General features: G+C 47.0%; 1 protein-coding gene across 1 annotated transcript in view; it reads left to right on the forward strand.

Moving 5' to 3' along the window:
- The window catches only part of LOC122544761 (ubiquitin-conjugating enzyme E2 Q1), a 50615-nt gene that overhangs the window by 28585 nt on the left and 3900 nt on the right, over positions 1 to 18130 (forward strand). The window contains exons 6-12 of the mRNA XM_087985144.1: positions 801 to 885; positions 5814 to 5874; positions 7332 to 7422; positions 7739 to 7797; positions 10631 to 10679; positions 11634 to 11729; positions 13483 to 13549. Of these exons, the coding sequence (XP_087841270.1) occupies positions 801 to 885; positions 5814 to 5874; positions 7332 to 7422; positions 7739 to 7797; positions 10631 to 10679; positions 11634 to 11729; positions 13483 to 13549 (508 nt within the window). The remainder of the gene's footprint in view (positions 1 to 800; positions 886 to 5813; positions 5875 to 7331; positions 7423 to 7738; positions 7798 to 10630; positions 10680 to 11633; positions 11730 to 13482; positions 13550 to 18130) is intronic.

An 18130-nucleotide genomic window follows, 5' to 3' on the forward strand; every position in this document is an offset into this window, starting at 1 on the left:
ACTATAACCATTCCAACACATTCCATGAGGTGGCGGCACGGTGACTCAGTGGTCAGCACTGCTGCCTCACAGCACCAGGGTCCCAGCCTCGGGCGACTGTCTGTGTGGAGTTTGCACATTCTCCCCGTGCCTGCGTGGGTTCCCTCCGGATGCTCCGGTTTCCTCCCACACTCCAAAGGTTCCCACAGGTGAATTGGCCGTGCTAAATTGCCCATCGTGTTAGGTGCATTAGTCGGAGGGGAATGGGGTCTGGGTGGGCTACTCTTCGGAGAGTTGGTGTGGACTTGTTGGGCCAAAGGGCCTGTTTCCATACTGTAGGAGAATCTAAGCTAACACTGCCCCCCCCCCCTCCCAGTGAGGAGGCAGTCAGATCCCTGCACTCCCACCTCTGGCCTCTTATGCATTGCCCCGGTTCCCAGTGAGGGCCCTACCTCCAGGAGATCGCATGATCCAGAATTGTCTCCCTAAACCCCTCCCTCTCCCCCTCCCTCCTTGTTCGTCAGACCCAGCTTTTGGACCCCTGTCCCTAACATCTGCTCAAGTGATGCACTGAAACAAGCCTGACTTGGCTTCTGACAAGGTCCCTTACAGGTTTCCTGTACTGAGCATGCTACACAAGTCCAAGTTCTTGTCGGCAACGAGGGAGAGAAGTGGCCAGCAGGAGGCAGCAACAAAACAGCTCCGAACTGAAGAGAAATATGGCAATGTGAGGGAGGGGGGAGTGGAGTGTTGAATCATGATCATGTTGATAAAATTAAACGTTTTGTTGCTGACTTGTATACTGCTTGTTGTTCTTGCAGGGGGCAGTGTCAGGTTCTGTTCAGGCCACTGACCGACTAATGAAAGAGCTCCGGGATATTTACCGGTCAGAGAGTTTTAAAGCAGGTAAGGAGTTTCCATCGACTAAACTGTTTGTTGTGAGCCCAAGGGTTTGTCTTTAGGGTTACAGAGATGTACAGTATGGAAACAGACCAGTCCACACCAATCATATTCCCAAACTAAACTCATCCACCTGCCTGCGCTCGACCCATATCCCTCCAAACGTTTCCTGTTCATGGATTTATCCAAATGTCTTTTAAATGTTGTAACTATACCTGCATCTATTACTTCCTCTGGAACTTTGTTTCATACATAAACCACTCTGTGTAAAAATATTCTCCCTCATGTCCTCAAATCTTTCTCCTCTCTCTTTAAACAAAATGCCCTCTAGTTTTGAACTATCCCCTACCCGTGGGAAAAGACCCAAATCACTCATCTTATACATGCCCTCATGATTTTATAAACCTCTAAGGTCATCCCTCAAATTCCTACACTCGAGTGGAAAAAAAAATCCCAGCCTATCCAGTCTATTTTTATATCTCAGACCTTCCATTCCTGGCAGCATCCTGGTAAATCTTTTCCGAACTCTCTCCAGTTTAATAAATTCCTTCTTGTAGCAGGATGATCAGAAGTGAGTATTCCCAAAGAGCACAGTACTCCAGAAGAGGCCTCACCAATGTCCTGGACGTGACGTCCCAGCTCCTAGAATAAGCGTACTAAATGCCGCTTTATCCACCCTGACTATCTGTGATGCAAACTTTAAAGAATTATGTACCTGAACCCCTAGGTGTGTGAGTTCTACAACACTACCCAGGGCCCTATCATTAACTGTGTAAGTGCTTGAACAATGAACATAGAACATTGCAGCGCAGTACAGGCCCATCAGCCCTCGATGTTGCACCGACCTGTGAAATTAATCTGATGGCCATCTAACCTACACCGGACATTATTATCTGTGTATGTCCAATGCTCATTTAAATGCCCTTAGCGTCAGTGAGTTTCCTACTGTTTCAGGCAGGCCATTCCACTCCCCTACTACTCTGAAGATATTACCGCTGATATCTGTCTTAAATCTATCACTCCTTAATTTAAAGCTATGTCCGCTCGTGTTAGCTTTCACCATCCAAGGAAAAACGCTTTTACTATCGACCCTGTCTAACCCTCTGATTATCTCATGCATCTCTATGAAGTTACCTCTCAACCATCTTCTCTTCAATGAAAACTGCCTCCGTTCCCTCAGCCTTTCCTCGTAAGACCTTCCTTCCTTCCATACCAGGCAACATCCTGGTAAATCTCCTCTGAACCCTTTCCAAAGCTTTCACACCCTTCCTATAATGCGGGGTGACCAGAACTGCATGCATTACTCCAGGTGTGGTCGCACCAGTGTCTTGTACAGCTCGAGCATGACCCCGTGGCTCCGAAACTCAATCCCCCGACCAATAAACGCCAACACACCGTATGCCTTCTTAACAACCTCATCAACCCGGGTGTCAACTTCCAGGGATTTGTGCACCTGGACACCGAGGTCTCTGTTCATCTACACTGCCAAGAGTTTTATCATTAGCCCAGTACTCTGCATTCCTGTTACTCCTTCCAAAGTGAACTAGCGCTCACTTTTCCACATTAAACTGCATAATCTGTCCTTGTTTATGTTACCAAAATGCAACGCCTTGCACTTATCCAAATTAAATTCCATCTGCCCCTCCTCAGCCTATTGACCCAATTGATCAAGATCTCTTTGTAATCTTAGATGACCACCTTCATTGTCCACCGCTGTACCACCAATTTAGGTGTCATCTGCAATACAGGAGTTTGCAACAAAAATTATTCAAAGGATGTGGGGTCACTGCCTGTGCTAGTTTTTATTCCCTGTCTCTGACTGTCCCTTGCGAAGGTGGTGGTGAGCTGCCGCCTTGAACTGCTGCAGTTTATATGGTGTAGGAACTTCCACAGTGTTGTTAGGGAGGAAATTCCTGTATTTTGACCCAGTGGTACCTGAAGGAACAGTGATATATTCCCCAGAGTGGCATCAAGGGCAATTTGCAGGGACTGCTTCTCCCACATACGCACTGCCTTTGTCTTTCTTTCAGTTACCATGCTCAAAAGGCTCAGCACCATCCAGGACAAAGCAGCCAACATCACTGGCACCGCATCCACGCCCTCCACCACTCAGTCGCAGCAGTGTGCCTGTCTACAAGGTGCACTGCAGTGACTCCTTTCAGACAGCATCTTCCAAACCTTATGACCACTATCATCTAGAAGGCCACTCATCGTCCTGACTTGGCAATACATCGCCATTCCTTCAATGTCACTCGGTCAAAATCCTGAAACTCCTATCTGTATATAGGGACAATTGGAGATGGGCAATAAATACTGGCCCAGCCAGCTATACTCTCAATCCTTGAATGCATTTTTAAAAAAAAAAGACTCTGTGCACCCCTTTCCAAGTTGCTAAGTACCATTCGCCACACCCCCAAGCTCCTTTTGGTGTGGAGTGAATGAATGCAGTTCCTCATGCTGTGGAATGGTGTGCAAACTCGATGGGCTGAATGGCCTGCTTTTACACTGTGTAGGGATTCTATAAAATGTGTCCCACAATCAACGTGTCTCTCTCAGTGGGAACTTACTGTGCTCAAATCGCTTCTCAGTCCAAGACAGTGACAACACTTGAAATGTATTTCATTGGTAGGCACCATTTTAAAATTCCCTGAGGTGCTTTAGGCACAGTCACACCAATGGCACTGTCCCCAAGGGGCCCAGGCTAATGCTGTGGGGACACCGTCATGGCAGCTGGTGGAATTTAAAGTGAATTATTTTTTCTTAAAAAGAAACTGGAATTATAAAAGGAGTGTGTGGGAGGAGAAAAACCACCCTCCTGAAATGAAGTCTGCTGTGGTGGGATTTGAACCGGTGACCCACAGAGCATTAGTCTGGACCCCTGGGAACATTCTGGCAGATGTGAGAGGAGAGAGGTTTTTGAAAAAGACATGAGGGGCAGATTTTGTTTTACACAGAGGATGGTTCCTGTGTGGCATGAACTTTCTGAGAAAATGGTGGACGTGGACGCGGTTACAACGTTTTTAAAAAAAAAAAACTTGGAATAGGAAAGGTTTGGAGGGATATCGGCCAGGAGCAGGCAGGTGGGACTAGAGTCATCGAGATGTACAGCACAGAAACAGACCCTTCGGTCCGACTTGTTCACGGCAACCAGAGATCCTAACCTAATCTAGTCCCATTTGCCAGCACTTGGCCCATATCCCTCTAAACCCTTCCTATTCATATACCCATCCAGATGCCTTTTAAATGCTGTAATTGTACCAGCCCCCACCACTACCTCTGCCAGCTCATTCCATACACACACCACCCTCTATGTGGAAAACGTTCCCTTAGGTCCCTTTTTTTATATCTTTCTCCTCTCACCCTAAACCTATGACCTCTAGTTCTGATTTGCCCCACCCCAGGGAAAAGCCTATTTACCCTATCTATTCCCCTCATGATTTTATAAACCTCCATAAGACCAGTTTAGTTTGGGCACATGGTCATCATGGACTGATTGGTCAGGAGGGTCTGTTTCTGTGCTGTATTATTGTATGACTCTGTGACTGCAGATCCACAGTCTCAATGGTCAAGCGTTCAAGGCATTATGAAGGTGTACTGTACCTTTTAAGAGAGTTGAAAAGCTAGCAAGGACTGACAAAGCACAGAGAGTCCTGAATAAGGGAGCAATGTAACACTTGGGTCAAGACAAATAGCAGCAACTGGGTTGCCATGAAAGGAAAACAAATTCAAATTCGGCCAATCAGTTTAAATTATGACCCAAGATACCAAAATCCAATCAAATTTGAATTTAGTATTTCGATAATATTAAAACCAGTGAAAGGATCCAATGTTTTGGGGTATAAAACAGGACATTTTGAACAGTTAAGGGGAGAACTGCCAAAGACCAACAAATGTAGACTGTTAGCTTCAAGAGCTCTCTGAAAGGTAGTTGTCTGTGGGCAGAGTGCAGCAGAACACTGAGGCTGACCTGGAGAGAATCTCCCGAGGAGAATCGGCAAAACTGACTGGGTTTGAAACATGATTATTTTCTTCTTCTTGTAAATCTTAAATTGGGATATTTTATTGGACTAGTATTGTAGAGTCGGAGGTAAAAGATAGGTTTAAGAGAAAGGAATTGTAAATAGTTGTTTGCTTTAATATTCTCTGTTGGACTTGAATAAAGTTAATTTTTACTTTAAATAGTGACCTCTAGGATAGTTCTTTGCCTCTGTAATTTTAACAGATTACACCATGGGGTGAATCTTTTCTGTATTGATGGTTTAAATTAGCAAAGGGGTTTACCCCATGTCGTAACAAAGGGCATTTAGGGTTGGGCACTAAACTCTGGCCACGTGGTTAGACAAAAGTAATTAGAAGTGGAAGGGGTCAGCTGTGGACGGGATTGATATAATAATCATCCCGCTGCTATCTAAACAGGCATTGCTAATAGGGAGCAGCCATTACTTGTGAAGTCACAGGGTTAGAACTGGCATCTAAATAAATGCAGAAGATTAAAGAGTTTAGGGGTGGTGAGAGAGTCTGGCAGTTCACTGAAGACGAAAAGCTTTTTCACATTGAGACCACCCCTTTGACCAAGCACGGAGGTGACGTAGTGGATCAATGGTTACCACTGCTGGCTTACAGCACCAGGAACCTGGGTTCGATTACAGGCCTTTGGTGACTGCCTGTGTGGAGTTTGCACATTCTTCCCCCACCCATGTCTGTATGGGTTTCTTCCGGGTGCTCCGGTTTCCTCCTGCAGTCCAAAGATGTGCAGGTTAGGGTGGATTGGCCATGCTGAAATTGCCCAGGAATGTGCAGGCTAGGTTGGGAGTAAGTCTGCATTAGATGTTCTTTGGCGGGTCAGTGTGGACTCAGTGGGTCGAATGGCCTGCTTCCCACACTGTAGGGATTGTATGAAAGTGTGCTGATTGACTTGTCTCTCTGGTCAATAGGAAACTATGCAGTTGAACTCGTTAATGACAGTCTATACGACTGGAACGTAAAGATTCTCAAGTAAGTGACTCTCTGTGAGTGGTTCTATTTTGCGATTATGAGGTAATTCATGTCCCGTTTACACTGAAGAGAGGGGTAATGGTAATAGCTGAGCTTTGCAACATTAAAAAAGGCCTTTTGCGTCACTGTATCGCTGCCTGCCGGTTGTCAAGCATCTATACATTATTGTCTCAATATTCAGCAATTGCCCCAAGGCTATTTCAAGTTAATTCTTAAATATTGTGATGAATCCAGCCTCTTCCACCCTTTTCAGGCATGTGTCCCAGATACCACTGCCCTCTTCATCCTCTTTAAACTTTCAGCCCCTTTGTTTACCTTAAATCTATGCCCAATGCTGACTGACCGCTCTGCTAAGGGGGAGAAGGTCCTCAGGGTCCTATTCACCTCAGTCGAGTGTCCCCTCCCCCCCTCCGTGTTCACTGTGCAATCTCCGTCATGGCTGAAACACTCCAACCCCAGGCAACATCCTGAGGTACCTCCATGATCCCACACTCTCACCCATTCACACCCTCTCCTTTTCCTGTCCTCTCATCTTGGTCATGTGACCCACATAGGAGCAGAAGTGGGAGTCACCAGCCCATCAAGTCTGAGGTCATCCTCGGCGCCATTCTCCAGCCTTACCCCTCCCCCATAACCTCGGACGCTGCCTGACCTGCTGTGCTTTTCCAGCACCACTCTAATCTAGACTCTGATTTCCAGCATCTGCAGTCCTCACTTTTGCCTCCCCCATAACCCTCAATTTCACCACTTGCTGATTTAAAAACATCTCTGCCTCAAATATACTGAATGACCCAGCCTTGATAGCCCTCTGCAATGAAGAATTCCACAGACTCACTCCCCTTAGAGAGAAGGGGTTCCTCTTCATCTCCGTCTTCAATAGACAACCTCTGATTCTATTCGGATTGGCTTCGTTGTTAAGCTCAACAAGATTGGCCGGTGCTGGGATGTTGGGGACCACGGGGGGTGAACTGAAAATGGTATGGGGTCGCATTGTAAAGATCAAAAGAGATCTTGTCAAGCTTTGTTGAGATACCCCGAGAATGAGAGGGCTGTCCTGTCAGAGTGGACTTGTATTCTCTTTAAGTTTGGAAGAGAGAGATGGTCTCTTAGAAACGTGCAAGATTCTGAAAGTGTTTTACGCAGAAGCCGGGAGCTGGTTAGCAATCCACCTCCCTACGGGAGGGTAAGGGGCTGGGTAATCCCCAACTGAGACAAGGAGGAATGTCCTCACTGGGAGGGTGGGGAATCTTTGGAATTGTCTCCCCCAGACGGCTGCAGCAGCTCAGTATGTCCAAAAGGACAGAGGGACAGGGAAAGTAGCCAGCATCTAAGTCCACTGTGTTTGAGCTTCGGTAGGCTGTAACTGTAGTGGGGAGTGGGCATTATGGTAGCAACTGAGGATTGTAAAGGCTGCCCTCCTAGTCTCCTTGACTAACATTTTGCTGTTTTGCTTGTAGAGTTGATCAAGACAGCGCTTTGCATAATGACCTCCAGATCCTTCACGAGAAAGAAGGCATCGACTTTATTTTGTTAAATTTCTCTTTTAAAGTGAGTACCGGGAAGGGGGCTGCTAGCGAGGGAGCTGCAGGCTGACAGGACTAGGGAGAGCTGTGGGAGGGCACAGAGAGGGGGACAACACAGGGTATTGGTGTGGGTTTGTCCATGATTTTGGAGGGGGGGGGGGGGGGGTGGGGGGAGTGTACACTGGGCTGTGGGTTGGGTGAGAGACGGTCTACATGGGGTTGTGGGTGGAGACAGTCAGTGAAGGGGGAAGGAGTGGGAATTGGGAGTTATGAAATTAATATTCTTATTTTGAAATTGCAGTATGGACTCAGTATATGACTACTACTTTTTTGCCTCCTAGGATAATTTTCCTTTTGACCCACCCTTTGTAAGAGTCGTTTCTCCAGTTCTGAGTGGAGGGTGAGTAACAGCAGTTACTGTTTTGTTTTTCTGTAAATCTCTGTTAGAAATTATGAGTGTTCGATGAGCGATTAGTTCCAGTAGGAAATGGAGGCCACAAGCCACGTGATACTTTGCTGCTGCTCTGTCCTGCATTGTGAGGAATTGCCAGTCTCCAGTTCAGACACACCACAAGCTGTCCAGCTTTCATAAGAAACCGTAGAGGAGATACAGCCCCTCGGGCCCACTCCGCAATTCAATGAGATCGCGGTCAATCTTTCATTTCAACAACATCTTGTTTTTGTTCCCCTGCACTATCCCTGCATATTTTTGACATGTAGAAATCCAAAGTCTGTGTGAAGATTTGTAGCTCGGGTGCTCGTTGTTGTGGTTCTGTTCGTCGAACTGGAAATTTGTGTTGCAGACGTTTCGTCCCCTGTCTAGGTGACATCCTCAGTGCTTGGGAGCCTCCTGTGAAGCGCTTCTGTGATGTTTCCTCCAGCATTTATAGTGGTTTGAATCTGCCGCTTCCGGTTGTCAGTTCCAGCTGTCCGTTGCAGTGGTTGGTGTATTGGGTCCAGGGCGATGTACTTATTGATTGAATCTGTGGATGAGTGCCATGCCTGTGGGAATTCCCTGGCTGTTCTCTGTTTGGCTTGTCCTATAATAGTAGTGTTGTCCCAGTCGAATTCATGTTGCTTGTTATCTGCGTGTGTGGCTACTAAGGATAGCTGGTCGTGTCGTTTCGTGGCTAGTTGGTGTTCATGGATGTGGATCGTTAGCTGTCTTCCTGTTTGTCCTATGTAGTGTTTTGTTCAGACCTTGCATGGGATTTTGTACACTACATTGGTTTTGCTCATGGGTCCTTCGTTTTGGTGAGTTGTTGTCTGAGTGGCTGTTGGTTTGTGTGCTGTTGTGAGTCCTAGTGGTCACAGTAGTCTGGCTGTCAGTTCGGAAATGCTCTTGATGTATGGTAGTGTGGCTAGTCCTTTGGGTTGCGGCATGTCCTCATTCTCACAGGAGGCTCCCAAGCACTGAGGATGTCACCTAGACAGGGGACGAAACGTCTGCAACGCAAATTCCCAGCTCGGCGAACAGAACCACAACATGTAGAAATCCATTAACCTCCGTGTTTTGATCATCTTCAATGACTGACTGAACCTCCACAGCCCCTGTGAGAGAGAATTCCTCACCACTACCTGAGTGAAGAAATTCGTCCTTTTCTCCGTCCCTCATTCTGAGCACCTCCCCGCCCCCAAATAAAACAAACCAAAGGAAATATCCTGATGAGCCAAAACTGTACTCCGTTCTCCAGGTATGGTCTCACCAAGACTCTAATTATAGCAGTTGTACCTTCACTCCTGTCCTCACATCCTCTGTAATAAAGGATAACATCCCATTTACCTTCTTCGTGACTTGCTGTGCCTGTAAGTTACCTTTCAGTGGCTCCCGAACAAGGGCACCCCAGCTGTTTCTGAAGTCCAGTACTTCCTAGCCTTCCTCTATTTAAGAGATACTTCTGTTTTCCAAATAAAGTGGATGATCTCCCATGGCTCCATATTGTATTCCATCTGCCAAATTTTTGTCTACTCTCGTAGCCTGTCCAAATCTCCTCAGTGTCTTTGCAACCCCTTACATCTCACTCCCGCCCAGCTTTGTGCCTTCTGCAAACTTTGGAAACATTGCATTTAATCTTGACGGCCAAATCATTGATATGAATTGTAAATAAATCCAATCCTTGGACGTCCCACTGCTCAAAGTTTACTCATTCAAGAATGATCCATTTATCCTACGCTTCTACTCTCTCTCCTTTTTAACCAGCTTTTAATCCAGGCTGTTATATCCCTCCCTCAGTCCCATGTGGTCTTAATTGTGTTCATAACCTTTTGTGTGGGACTTGACTAAAAGCTGCCTGAAAGTGTCCAAGTTTTCTCCTGTGCCCACTCTGATCCCAGCGGAAATTTTGTCTGTCAGGCCCTCCTATTTCTCAGAAATATTTCTGCAAACTTGGGCCAAGGTTGTGAACTCCCAAGAGTTCCAGATATAATCGAGGCGGGGGGGGGGGGGGGTGGAATTCACAACTTTAAAGTCAAGCAAAGAACTGCGGATACTGAAAATCTGAAACAATCCAAAAAAAACCCCCAGAAATCGCTGGAGAAACTCAGTGGGTCTGGCAGCATCTGTGGAGAGAGAGAGAGAGAGTGTTTAATGTTTAGAGTCCAGAATGCTTTCTTCAGGAATTTCAGAAGGATCGCTGGATTTGAAATGTTGACTCTCTGCTTTCTGTCTCTGAATGCTACCAGACCCGATGAGTTTCTCTAGTGATTTCTGGGGTTTTTTTTAGGTTGCTATACATGCATTGTCGGGGATGACGTTCAGTTAAAGCGTTGAACTAAAACTCATGTTCAGATGGATACTGAATTTCCCACAGGTCTAACAGAAGGGTTGAGAGAGGAGCTCTGATTGAGAATCCTGTGTTGGTTAGAGACAGGAAGGAAGGAAGAAGAACATGAGTCCCACTCTGAACACCTTGGAGACTTGTGGATTCTTGTTGTGCAAGCTTCCAAACGCTAAAAGCAATGTACACAGGAGACAGTTCTGAAGGAAGTGATGGGACAGCCTTTAAGAGGGGGAGGTAAGGAGGCGGGGCCTGATTGTCCTCCTAATTTGGATGTCAGCTTCAAGGCGGTTAATGAGTTTTGGGAGTAGGCAGTAGAATGGAGGAGAGGCTGCACTCTGATCAACCACAGTCGTGCTGAGCAAGGGGGTGGGCTTGAGGGTCCCCCTTTCCAGTTCTGATTCTGCACTTCCTGCACAGTATCTCACCCCTCACTGACTTTTCCTTCTTCCACAGCTACGTCCTTGGAGGAGGTGCAATTTGCATGGAGCTCCTGACAAAACAGGTGAGCGAGATGCAGGCTATTCAACTGGGGAAACCCTTTGTGAGTCCCAACCGGTTCTGGCGGGATTCAGAATTCACCCCATCAGGTCTGTGCCATCCATTCAACTTGTTCAGGGCTCGTTCAGAGAGCCAGTACAGGCCTGTGTGACCATTCCGAATTGAAACAAAGTACTGCAATCCTGTACTATCAGGCACACCTCCACCCACCAATCCAATTACTCCTTCATAGAGTTCCTATGCTGTTCCTGTACTAAGAGGTAAGTTTGTTCCAACAAAGCGATTTGACAGGAAACCTGAGCATGCAGTTTGGGCACTGAAAGGGCAGATTGGCTCTGGAGGATATCGATGCCTTAATTAAAAGGCTTTCTTTAATGACTTTCACTTGAATCAATAAATCCAATCCCACTGGCCATCCTTGGAGTTGAACTCCCGCTGCGTTGTATCTCCAGTTAGAATGACCACGACTGCCTTTTTAATACCTCAGAGTACTGCATCCTGCAGGGCAATAGCTTCTGCCTGGTTAGGTCCAACAGCACCATCTCTGCCCTGGCCAGGCTGAGGGCTATCTGGCTGTGGTAGGCATCACAGTTCAGCCTAATCCTTTATCTACCTGATATGAAGGTGGGGGTGGGACTATGCTGGGAGCTTCAATTTGTCACGTGGGCTTGATGTGCTGCCCTGTCCTATTCTACAAGGGAGCAACTGAATTCGAAGAGACCCCCCCCCCCCACACGTGATTATTACCAGATCCCGAGTAAGGTTCAGTTCTCTCAAACTTGCGTGCAGAGTAGTGACCCTGTCCTGTGATCATCTTGTTCCACAGCACAGGAACCATTGTTTCTCTGCCTCCCCCATTCTCCAAGAGACTCTGTGTCTCTCTCTGACTTACACCAGACTAACCTCTTACGTTGTGTTTTTGTTTTGCCTATCAACGGTCCCTCTTTCCCTACCCCAGGGCTGGAGTAGTGCTTACTCAATCGAGTCTGTCATTATGCAGATTAGTGCAACGCTGGTGAAAGGAAAAGCAAGAATTCAGTTTGGAGCCAATAAGGTGAGCTGTGCTCGGATTGGGGGGGGCGGGGGGAAAGCCAGGTGACGTCCATTGTGTTTGGAGGGGTGGTGAGGTTTATGTCTGTCTGCTGTCTTCACAGTAATAAGGAATGTTAAGAGACTGAGTCTTTCATATCACAAGGTATTTACCCCCTCTATCCAGGCACTTCAAGCGAATTGAACAGCTAGCCATCCATAGAAATGGGGAGTAGGAATAGGCCATTCAGCCCTTTGAGCTCCATTACCCTTCAATAGGATCATGGCTGATCCTCTGTCTCACTGCCACATTCCTGTTTTCCCTCCATACCCCATACAAGAACAATACAACGCAGGAACAGGCCCTTCAGCCCTCCAAGCCTGCGCTGACACATTTATCTCTTCCATACTATAATTGTCTCCATCTACAGGATCCGTATCCCCTATTTCCGTCCTGTTCATGTATTTGTCCAGGTGCCTTTTTAAACACTGCTGTCGTGTCTGCATCCTCTGGTAACATGTTCCAAGCACTCACCCCCACTTTTGTGTGAAAACCTTGCCTCACACATCTCCCTCTCTTCCCACCACTCCTCCGCACCTCGACCCTGTGTCCCCTCATCTTTGACCCTGCCACCCATGGGGGAAAAGCCTCATACTTCCCACTCTATCATTGCCATCCACGATCTTTTAAACTTCTATCAGGCTGTCCCCTCAACCTCCTGTGTTCCAGTGAAACCCAGTCTATCCAACCTTGCTTCATCACTAAAATCCCCCCATACCAGGCAGCATCCCGGTAAACCTTTTCTGTACCCTCTCTAAAGCATCCTCCTCCTTCTGGTAGTGTGGCGACCAGAACTGTACGCAATATTCCAAGTTCGATAAAGCTGCAGCATAACTTGTCTACCCTTATGCTCAATGTTCCTTCCAATGAAGGCAAGCAATTTATCATTTTTTTTATATAATACTGATTTGGAGATACCAGTGTTGGACTGGGGTGTACAAAGTTTAAAAAATCACACAACACCAGGTTTTAGTCCAACAGGTTTATTTGGTATAATCACAACCACCTAATGAAGGAGCAGCGCTCCGAAAGCTAGTGCTTCCAATTAAACCTGGTGTTGTGTGATTTTTTAACTTTTTAAAATATCCAGCCTTCTGTGGTAGAGAATTACACCATGCTTATCTCCGTCCTAAACAGCCTACTGTGTCCCAAATCTGTGACTCCTGGTTCTAGCTGCTGTAGACTAGTGTGCCATGGAGTACGTTTCCTCCATAGTCCCGTGTGTGTGTGTGTGTGTGCTCTCCTTGCTTGTGGAGTCTCTATCCTTCCCATTTTCAGGACCCACGTCAGGGGCCTCAGAAACCCCAGGCTGTTATCATCATCTCAGTACCACAGCAACAACAGTTACTCAGCAGGCAGTAGTACCCAGAGGGCATCGAAATGTCAGCGCAAGATGGTCTTTCAGATGATCAATTGAAACCATCTGCCCTCGAGTTGATTTTGGAGAGCCACTCATCAATATTCTGAAGAGCAGGCTAAGTTCTCCCTGGCACCAGTATTGAACCCCATGTCGCCAACAGATTACCAGCTCATTATCAGTGTAGGATCTTGCTGTGTGAAAGTTAGCTCTTCGACAGTGACTACTTTTTTTTTTCAAAACAAAAAGCCTTGTTGGCTGTTAAGTGCAATAGGATATCCAGGGCTGTGAAAGGTGCTACAGCAATGCAGGTCTGTTTTTTTTTTTAACAAACCATAACCTCTGCTTTTTTTTTTCTAGTCGCAATATAGCCTCACTCGGGCCCAGCAGTCCTACAAATCACTGGTTCAGATTCACGAGAAAAACGGTATGAATTACAGACAAATTGTAATCTAGGTCTACGCAGTTCAAACTCTGTCCTTTCCATACCCCCCTCATTTTGTTTTTCCTTTTTGAGGTTTCTGTGTACTCATGTACGTTTTTTGGCAAGGGATGGTGATGGTATTATCGCTAGACTGTTCATCCAGAGACCCAAGAATGTTCCGGGTTTGAATTTACCTTGGTACGTGGCAGAGTTTAAATTCAATTTTGGAAAAACAAAAAAATCTGGAATAGAGTCTGATGATGACCGTCAACCCATTGTCGATTGTTGGAAAAACCCGCCTGGTTCCCTAATGTCCTTTTTGACAAAGGAATCTGCTGTCCTTACCTGGTCTGGCCTACATGTGACTCCAGCCCCACAGCAACGTGGTTGATTCTGAACGGCCCTCTGGGCAATTAGGGACGAGCAGCAAGTGCTGGTCTAACCAGTGAGGGTAAAAAAAAAAGATACGGGTCCTACAGCTGGCCATACCTCCCCCAACTTAACAGTTCAGAGTCCAGGAAAACCTTTGTGTCGGGAGGGTGTAGTTCACTGGAGCAGGCTTCACAGCACCTCTTAAATAAAAAAACTCAATAGGGGTGTTGCTTGCTGGGCCAGCATTTATTGCACGTTGCTAGTTGCCCTTGAAGGTGGTTGTGGTGAGCTGCTGTAGTCACCCCCATAGTCCTGTTTGGGACCTGGAAGGAACAGCAATGTATTTCCAAGTCAAGATTGGCTTGGAGGAGGATTTTTAGAGGTGGGGAGGATTGTTGATTTGAGTTGAACGTGTACCGAGGGACAGTGAAAAGCTTTGTCTTGTGAGCAATACAGGCAGATCACAGAGTGAAGTAGCACAGATAGTAAATAATAGGTCCCCAGCAGCAAAAACAAAATCACCAGGTCCCGGCGAATGTGAAGAGTTTGAGAGTCCACTCAGTATTCTGACAACAGCAGGGTAGAAACTGTTTCGAAACCGGCTGGTGCGTGTGTTCAGGCTTCTGTACCTTCTCCCCGATGGTAGAGGTTGTAGAAAAACATTGCCAGGGTGGGATGGATCTTTGAGAATGCTGGCGGCCTTTCCTTGACAGCGGGCCTGGTAGATGGATTCTGTAGATGGGAGGTTGGCCTTTATGATTGTCCGGGCCGAGTTCCCCACTCTCTGTAACCGTCTCCGATCTTGAATGGTACAGTTGCCATACCAGGTAGTGATACATCCAGACAGAATGCTCTCGATGGCGTACCTATAAAGGTTGGCGAGGGTATTCACCGTCATGCCAAATTTCCTCAGCTGCCTGAGGAAGAAGAGACGTTGTTCAGTCTTTGTAACCAGTGCGTCCACATGGAGAGTCCAAGAAAGCTTGTTGTGGATGACCACTCTCAGGAGCTTGACACTCTCCACTCATTCCACCTCTGTGCTGTTAATGTGTACGGGGGCATGAGTAACATCCCGCTGAAAATCCTTGGTTTTGCTGGCATTGAGAGCTAGGTTGTTCTCAGTGCGCCATTTTTCCAGGTATTCCACCTCCCGTCTGTAGTCCGTTTCATCGCCATCTGAGATTCGACAGACAATGGTGGTGTCATCAGTGAACTTGTAAATGGCATTAGTCTGGTATTTGGTGACGCAGTCGGAAGTATACAGTGATTGCAGTAGGGGGCTGAGTACACACCCCTGGGGGGCTCCAGTCTTGCGTGTTAATGAGGATGAAATATTGTCCCCAATCTTCACTGATTGTGGCCTGTAGTCAGGAAACTGAGGATCCAGTTGCAGAGGGTGGGGCTTAGTCCGTGTGGGCGGCACGGTGGCACAGTGGTTAGCACTGCTGCCTCACAGCGCCAGAGACCCGGGTTCAGTTCCCGCCTCAGGCGACTGACTGTGTGGAGTTTGCATATTCTCCCCGTGTCTGCGTGGGTTTCTTCCGGGTGCTCCGGTTTCCTCCCACAGTCCAAAGATGTGCAGGTCAGGTGAATTGGCCATGCTAAATTGTCCGTAGTGTTAGGTAAGGGGTAAATGTAGGGGTATGGGTGAGTTGCGCTTCGGCGGGTCGGTGTGGACTTGTTGGGCCGAAGGGCCTGTTTTCACACTGTAATCTAATCTAAAAAATCTATCACTAAGTTTAGTAATCAGTCTCTAGGGGAATGTTCCTGTGTATCTGCTGCCGTTGTCCTTTAGGGGTTAGCAGTCATGGTTTGGAAGATGGTGAATTCCTGCAGTGCCTCTTTAGATGGTACACACTACTACCAATGAGCACTGAGTGGAGAGAGTGAATGTTCAAGCTGGTACATTGGGATACCAATCAAGTAAGCTGTTTTGTCCTGCAGCTCGGCACCGCTGTCCTTAAATTGTACCTCGTTAAAGGTGGGCAGGATCTGGGGAGACTGGAGGGGAGTTACTCGCTGCAGTATTCCCATCTCTGACCTGCTCTTGAAGCCACTGTATTTATATGGCTAGTCCTGTTTAAGTCAGTGGTAACCTCCAAGATGTTGATAGTGGGAAGGTTCAGGGGGTAATTCATGTGACTGTCAAGGAGTGATGGTTAGGTTCTCACTTGTTGGAGCTGATCATTGTCTGGCACTTCCCTGGTATGAATCATCTTGGTTACTGTCTGGACCCTGCTCCATTTGGTCATGGACTGCTCCAGTAACTAGTAAGTTGCAAATGATGAAGAACACCCCCACTCCTGACCTTATGATGGAGGAAAGGTCGTTGCTGAGACAGGTGAAGATTGTTTGTTTTAGGACACTACTTCAAGGAACTCTTGCAGAGATGTCCTGGAGCTGAGATGACTGACGTCGAACAAGTGCAATCATCTCCCTTTATTGTTCGGAATGAATGCCCTGATTTCCATTGATTCCAGTTTTGATAATGCAGCTTTGATGCCACACTCGGTTGAATGCAGCCTTGATGTCAAGGGCTGTCACTCTCACCTCACCTTTGGAACTCATCTCTCTTTTCCATCTTTGAACCAAGGTTGTAATGAAGTCAGGAGAATAGTGGTCCTTGGTGATTCCCAGTTTGAATTCTATCAGCAGGCTATTGCTAAGTCAATGCTGTTTGGTAGCACTGCTGGTGACGCCTCCCCTTACTTTGATAATCGAGTGTAGACTGGGGCAGTAATTGATAGGTTGAATTTGTCTTGGCTTTGTGTGTACAGGACATAACCAAGCAGCTATCTCCTATTTCAAGCAGATGGCAGTGTGGTTGGTGTACTGAAACAGCTTGGCTAGGGGTGTGACAAGTTCTTGTGCACGAATCTTCAGTTTTATTGGAGGAGTCTTTGCCCTATCAGATGTCTTCAGCCATTACTTGATATCGATTGGCTGAAGACTGGCACCTGTGATGCTAGGGACTTTGGAAGGAGGCTGAGATGGATCATCCACTCGCCGCTTCTGGTACAAATGCTTCAGCCTTATCTTTTGCAATATTGCGCTAGCCTTCCCCTCATAGAGGTACTTGTGAACTGCCTCCTCCAGTGAGTTGTTTAACTGTTCACCAGCATTCACAACTGGACATAGCATGACTGCAGTTTGGATCTGATATGCAGTTTGTGGAATTGCTTTGTTCACTAGCAATTGCTGCTTCTGCTTTTTCATGCCTTTCGTCCTGTGTTGTAACATCACCAGGTTGACACTTCATTTTTGGCTAAGCCTGCTGCTGTTCCTGACGTGTCCTCTGAACTCTCCGCTGAACCAGGGTTAATTTCCCAACTTGATGGTAGTGGCTGAGTGGAGCTTATGCCAGGTTGAGAGATTGCAGGTTATGTTGGAGTACAATTCAGGTTGTTGAGGGCCCTGCACTGCTGCGTGGATCCCAGTCTGGAGTTGCTCCATCTGTTGGAGATCTGTGCCATTTAGGATGGCGATGGTGCTACGCGTGGAGGGTTTTCTCAATATGAACTTTGTCTCCACAATGGCAGTGTGCAGTGGCCACCCCAATGATGCATCTGCGGGAAGCAGCTCAGCAAGAATGAGGTCAGTTAATGTTTTTCCATTTTATTGGTTCCCCCAGCACCTAGCGTATCAGCTGTTGCTGAGCCACTCTTGATGGTGGACACTGAGGCCCCCCCCACCCACAGTATGTTCTTTGCCCTTGAGACCCTCCACGCTTCCTCCAAGCATTATTTGACATGAACAACATGAAGAAGCAGATACCCAGGGACAGTGACAGTGTGGCTGGGGCATTGTAAGATATGATGCCATGGGTTTCAGGCTCACCTCTGGAATTCAACTCTTTTCTCCATCTTTGAACCAAGGCTGTAATGAGGTTAGGAGCTCAGTGGTCCTGACCAGACCCAAACTGGGAATCGATGAACAGGTTATTGCCAAGTCAGCGTTGCTTGATAGCACTGCTGGTGACGTCTCCCCTTACTTAGATAATAGAGTGTAGACTGGACATGTCGGGCTTCACTGGTGTGTCGGATTGTTCTTCCAGTTGTGCACCAGCTCCCGGATGTTAATAAGACCTGAAGGGCTGAATTGGCCATTGTCATCGGTGCCTCAGTCAATGCGAAGTGCTCTGTCAGGTTTCAACCCTTTTGTGTTTGACTTTGTAGTAGTTGATGCTTGTTGGGCCATTTCAGAAGGTAGTCA

The sequence above is a fragment of the Chiloscyllium plagiosum genome, unplaced genomic scaffold (assembly GCF_037043375.1).
Source record: "Chiloscyllium plagiosum isolate Xiang-an unplaced genomic scaffold, Cpla_swu_hap1 HiC_scaffold_50, whole genome shotgun sequence".
Classification (NCBI taxonomy): Eukaryota; Metazoa; Chordata; class Chondrichthyes; order Orectolobiformes; family Hemiscylliidae; genus Chiloscyllium; species Chiloscyllium plagiosum.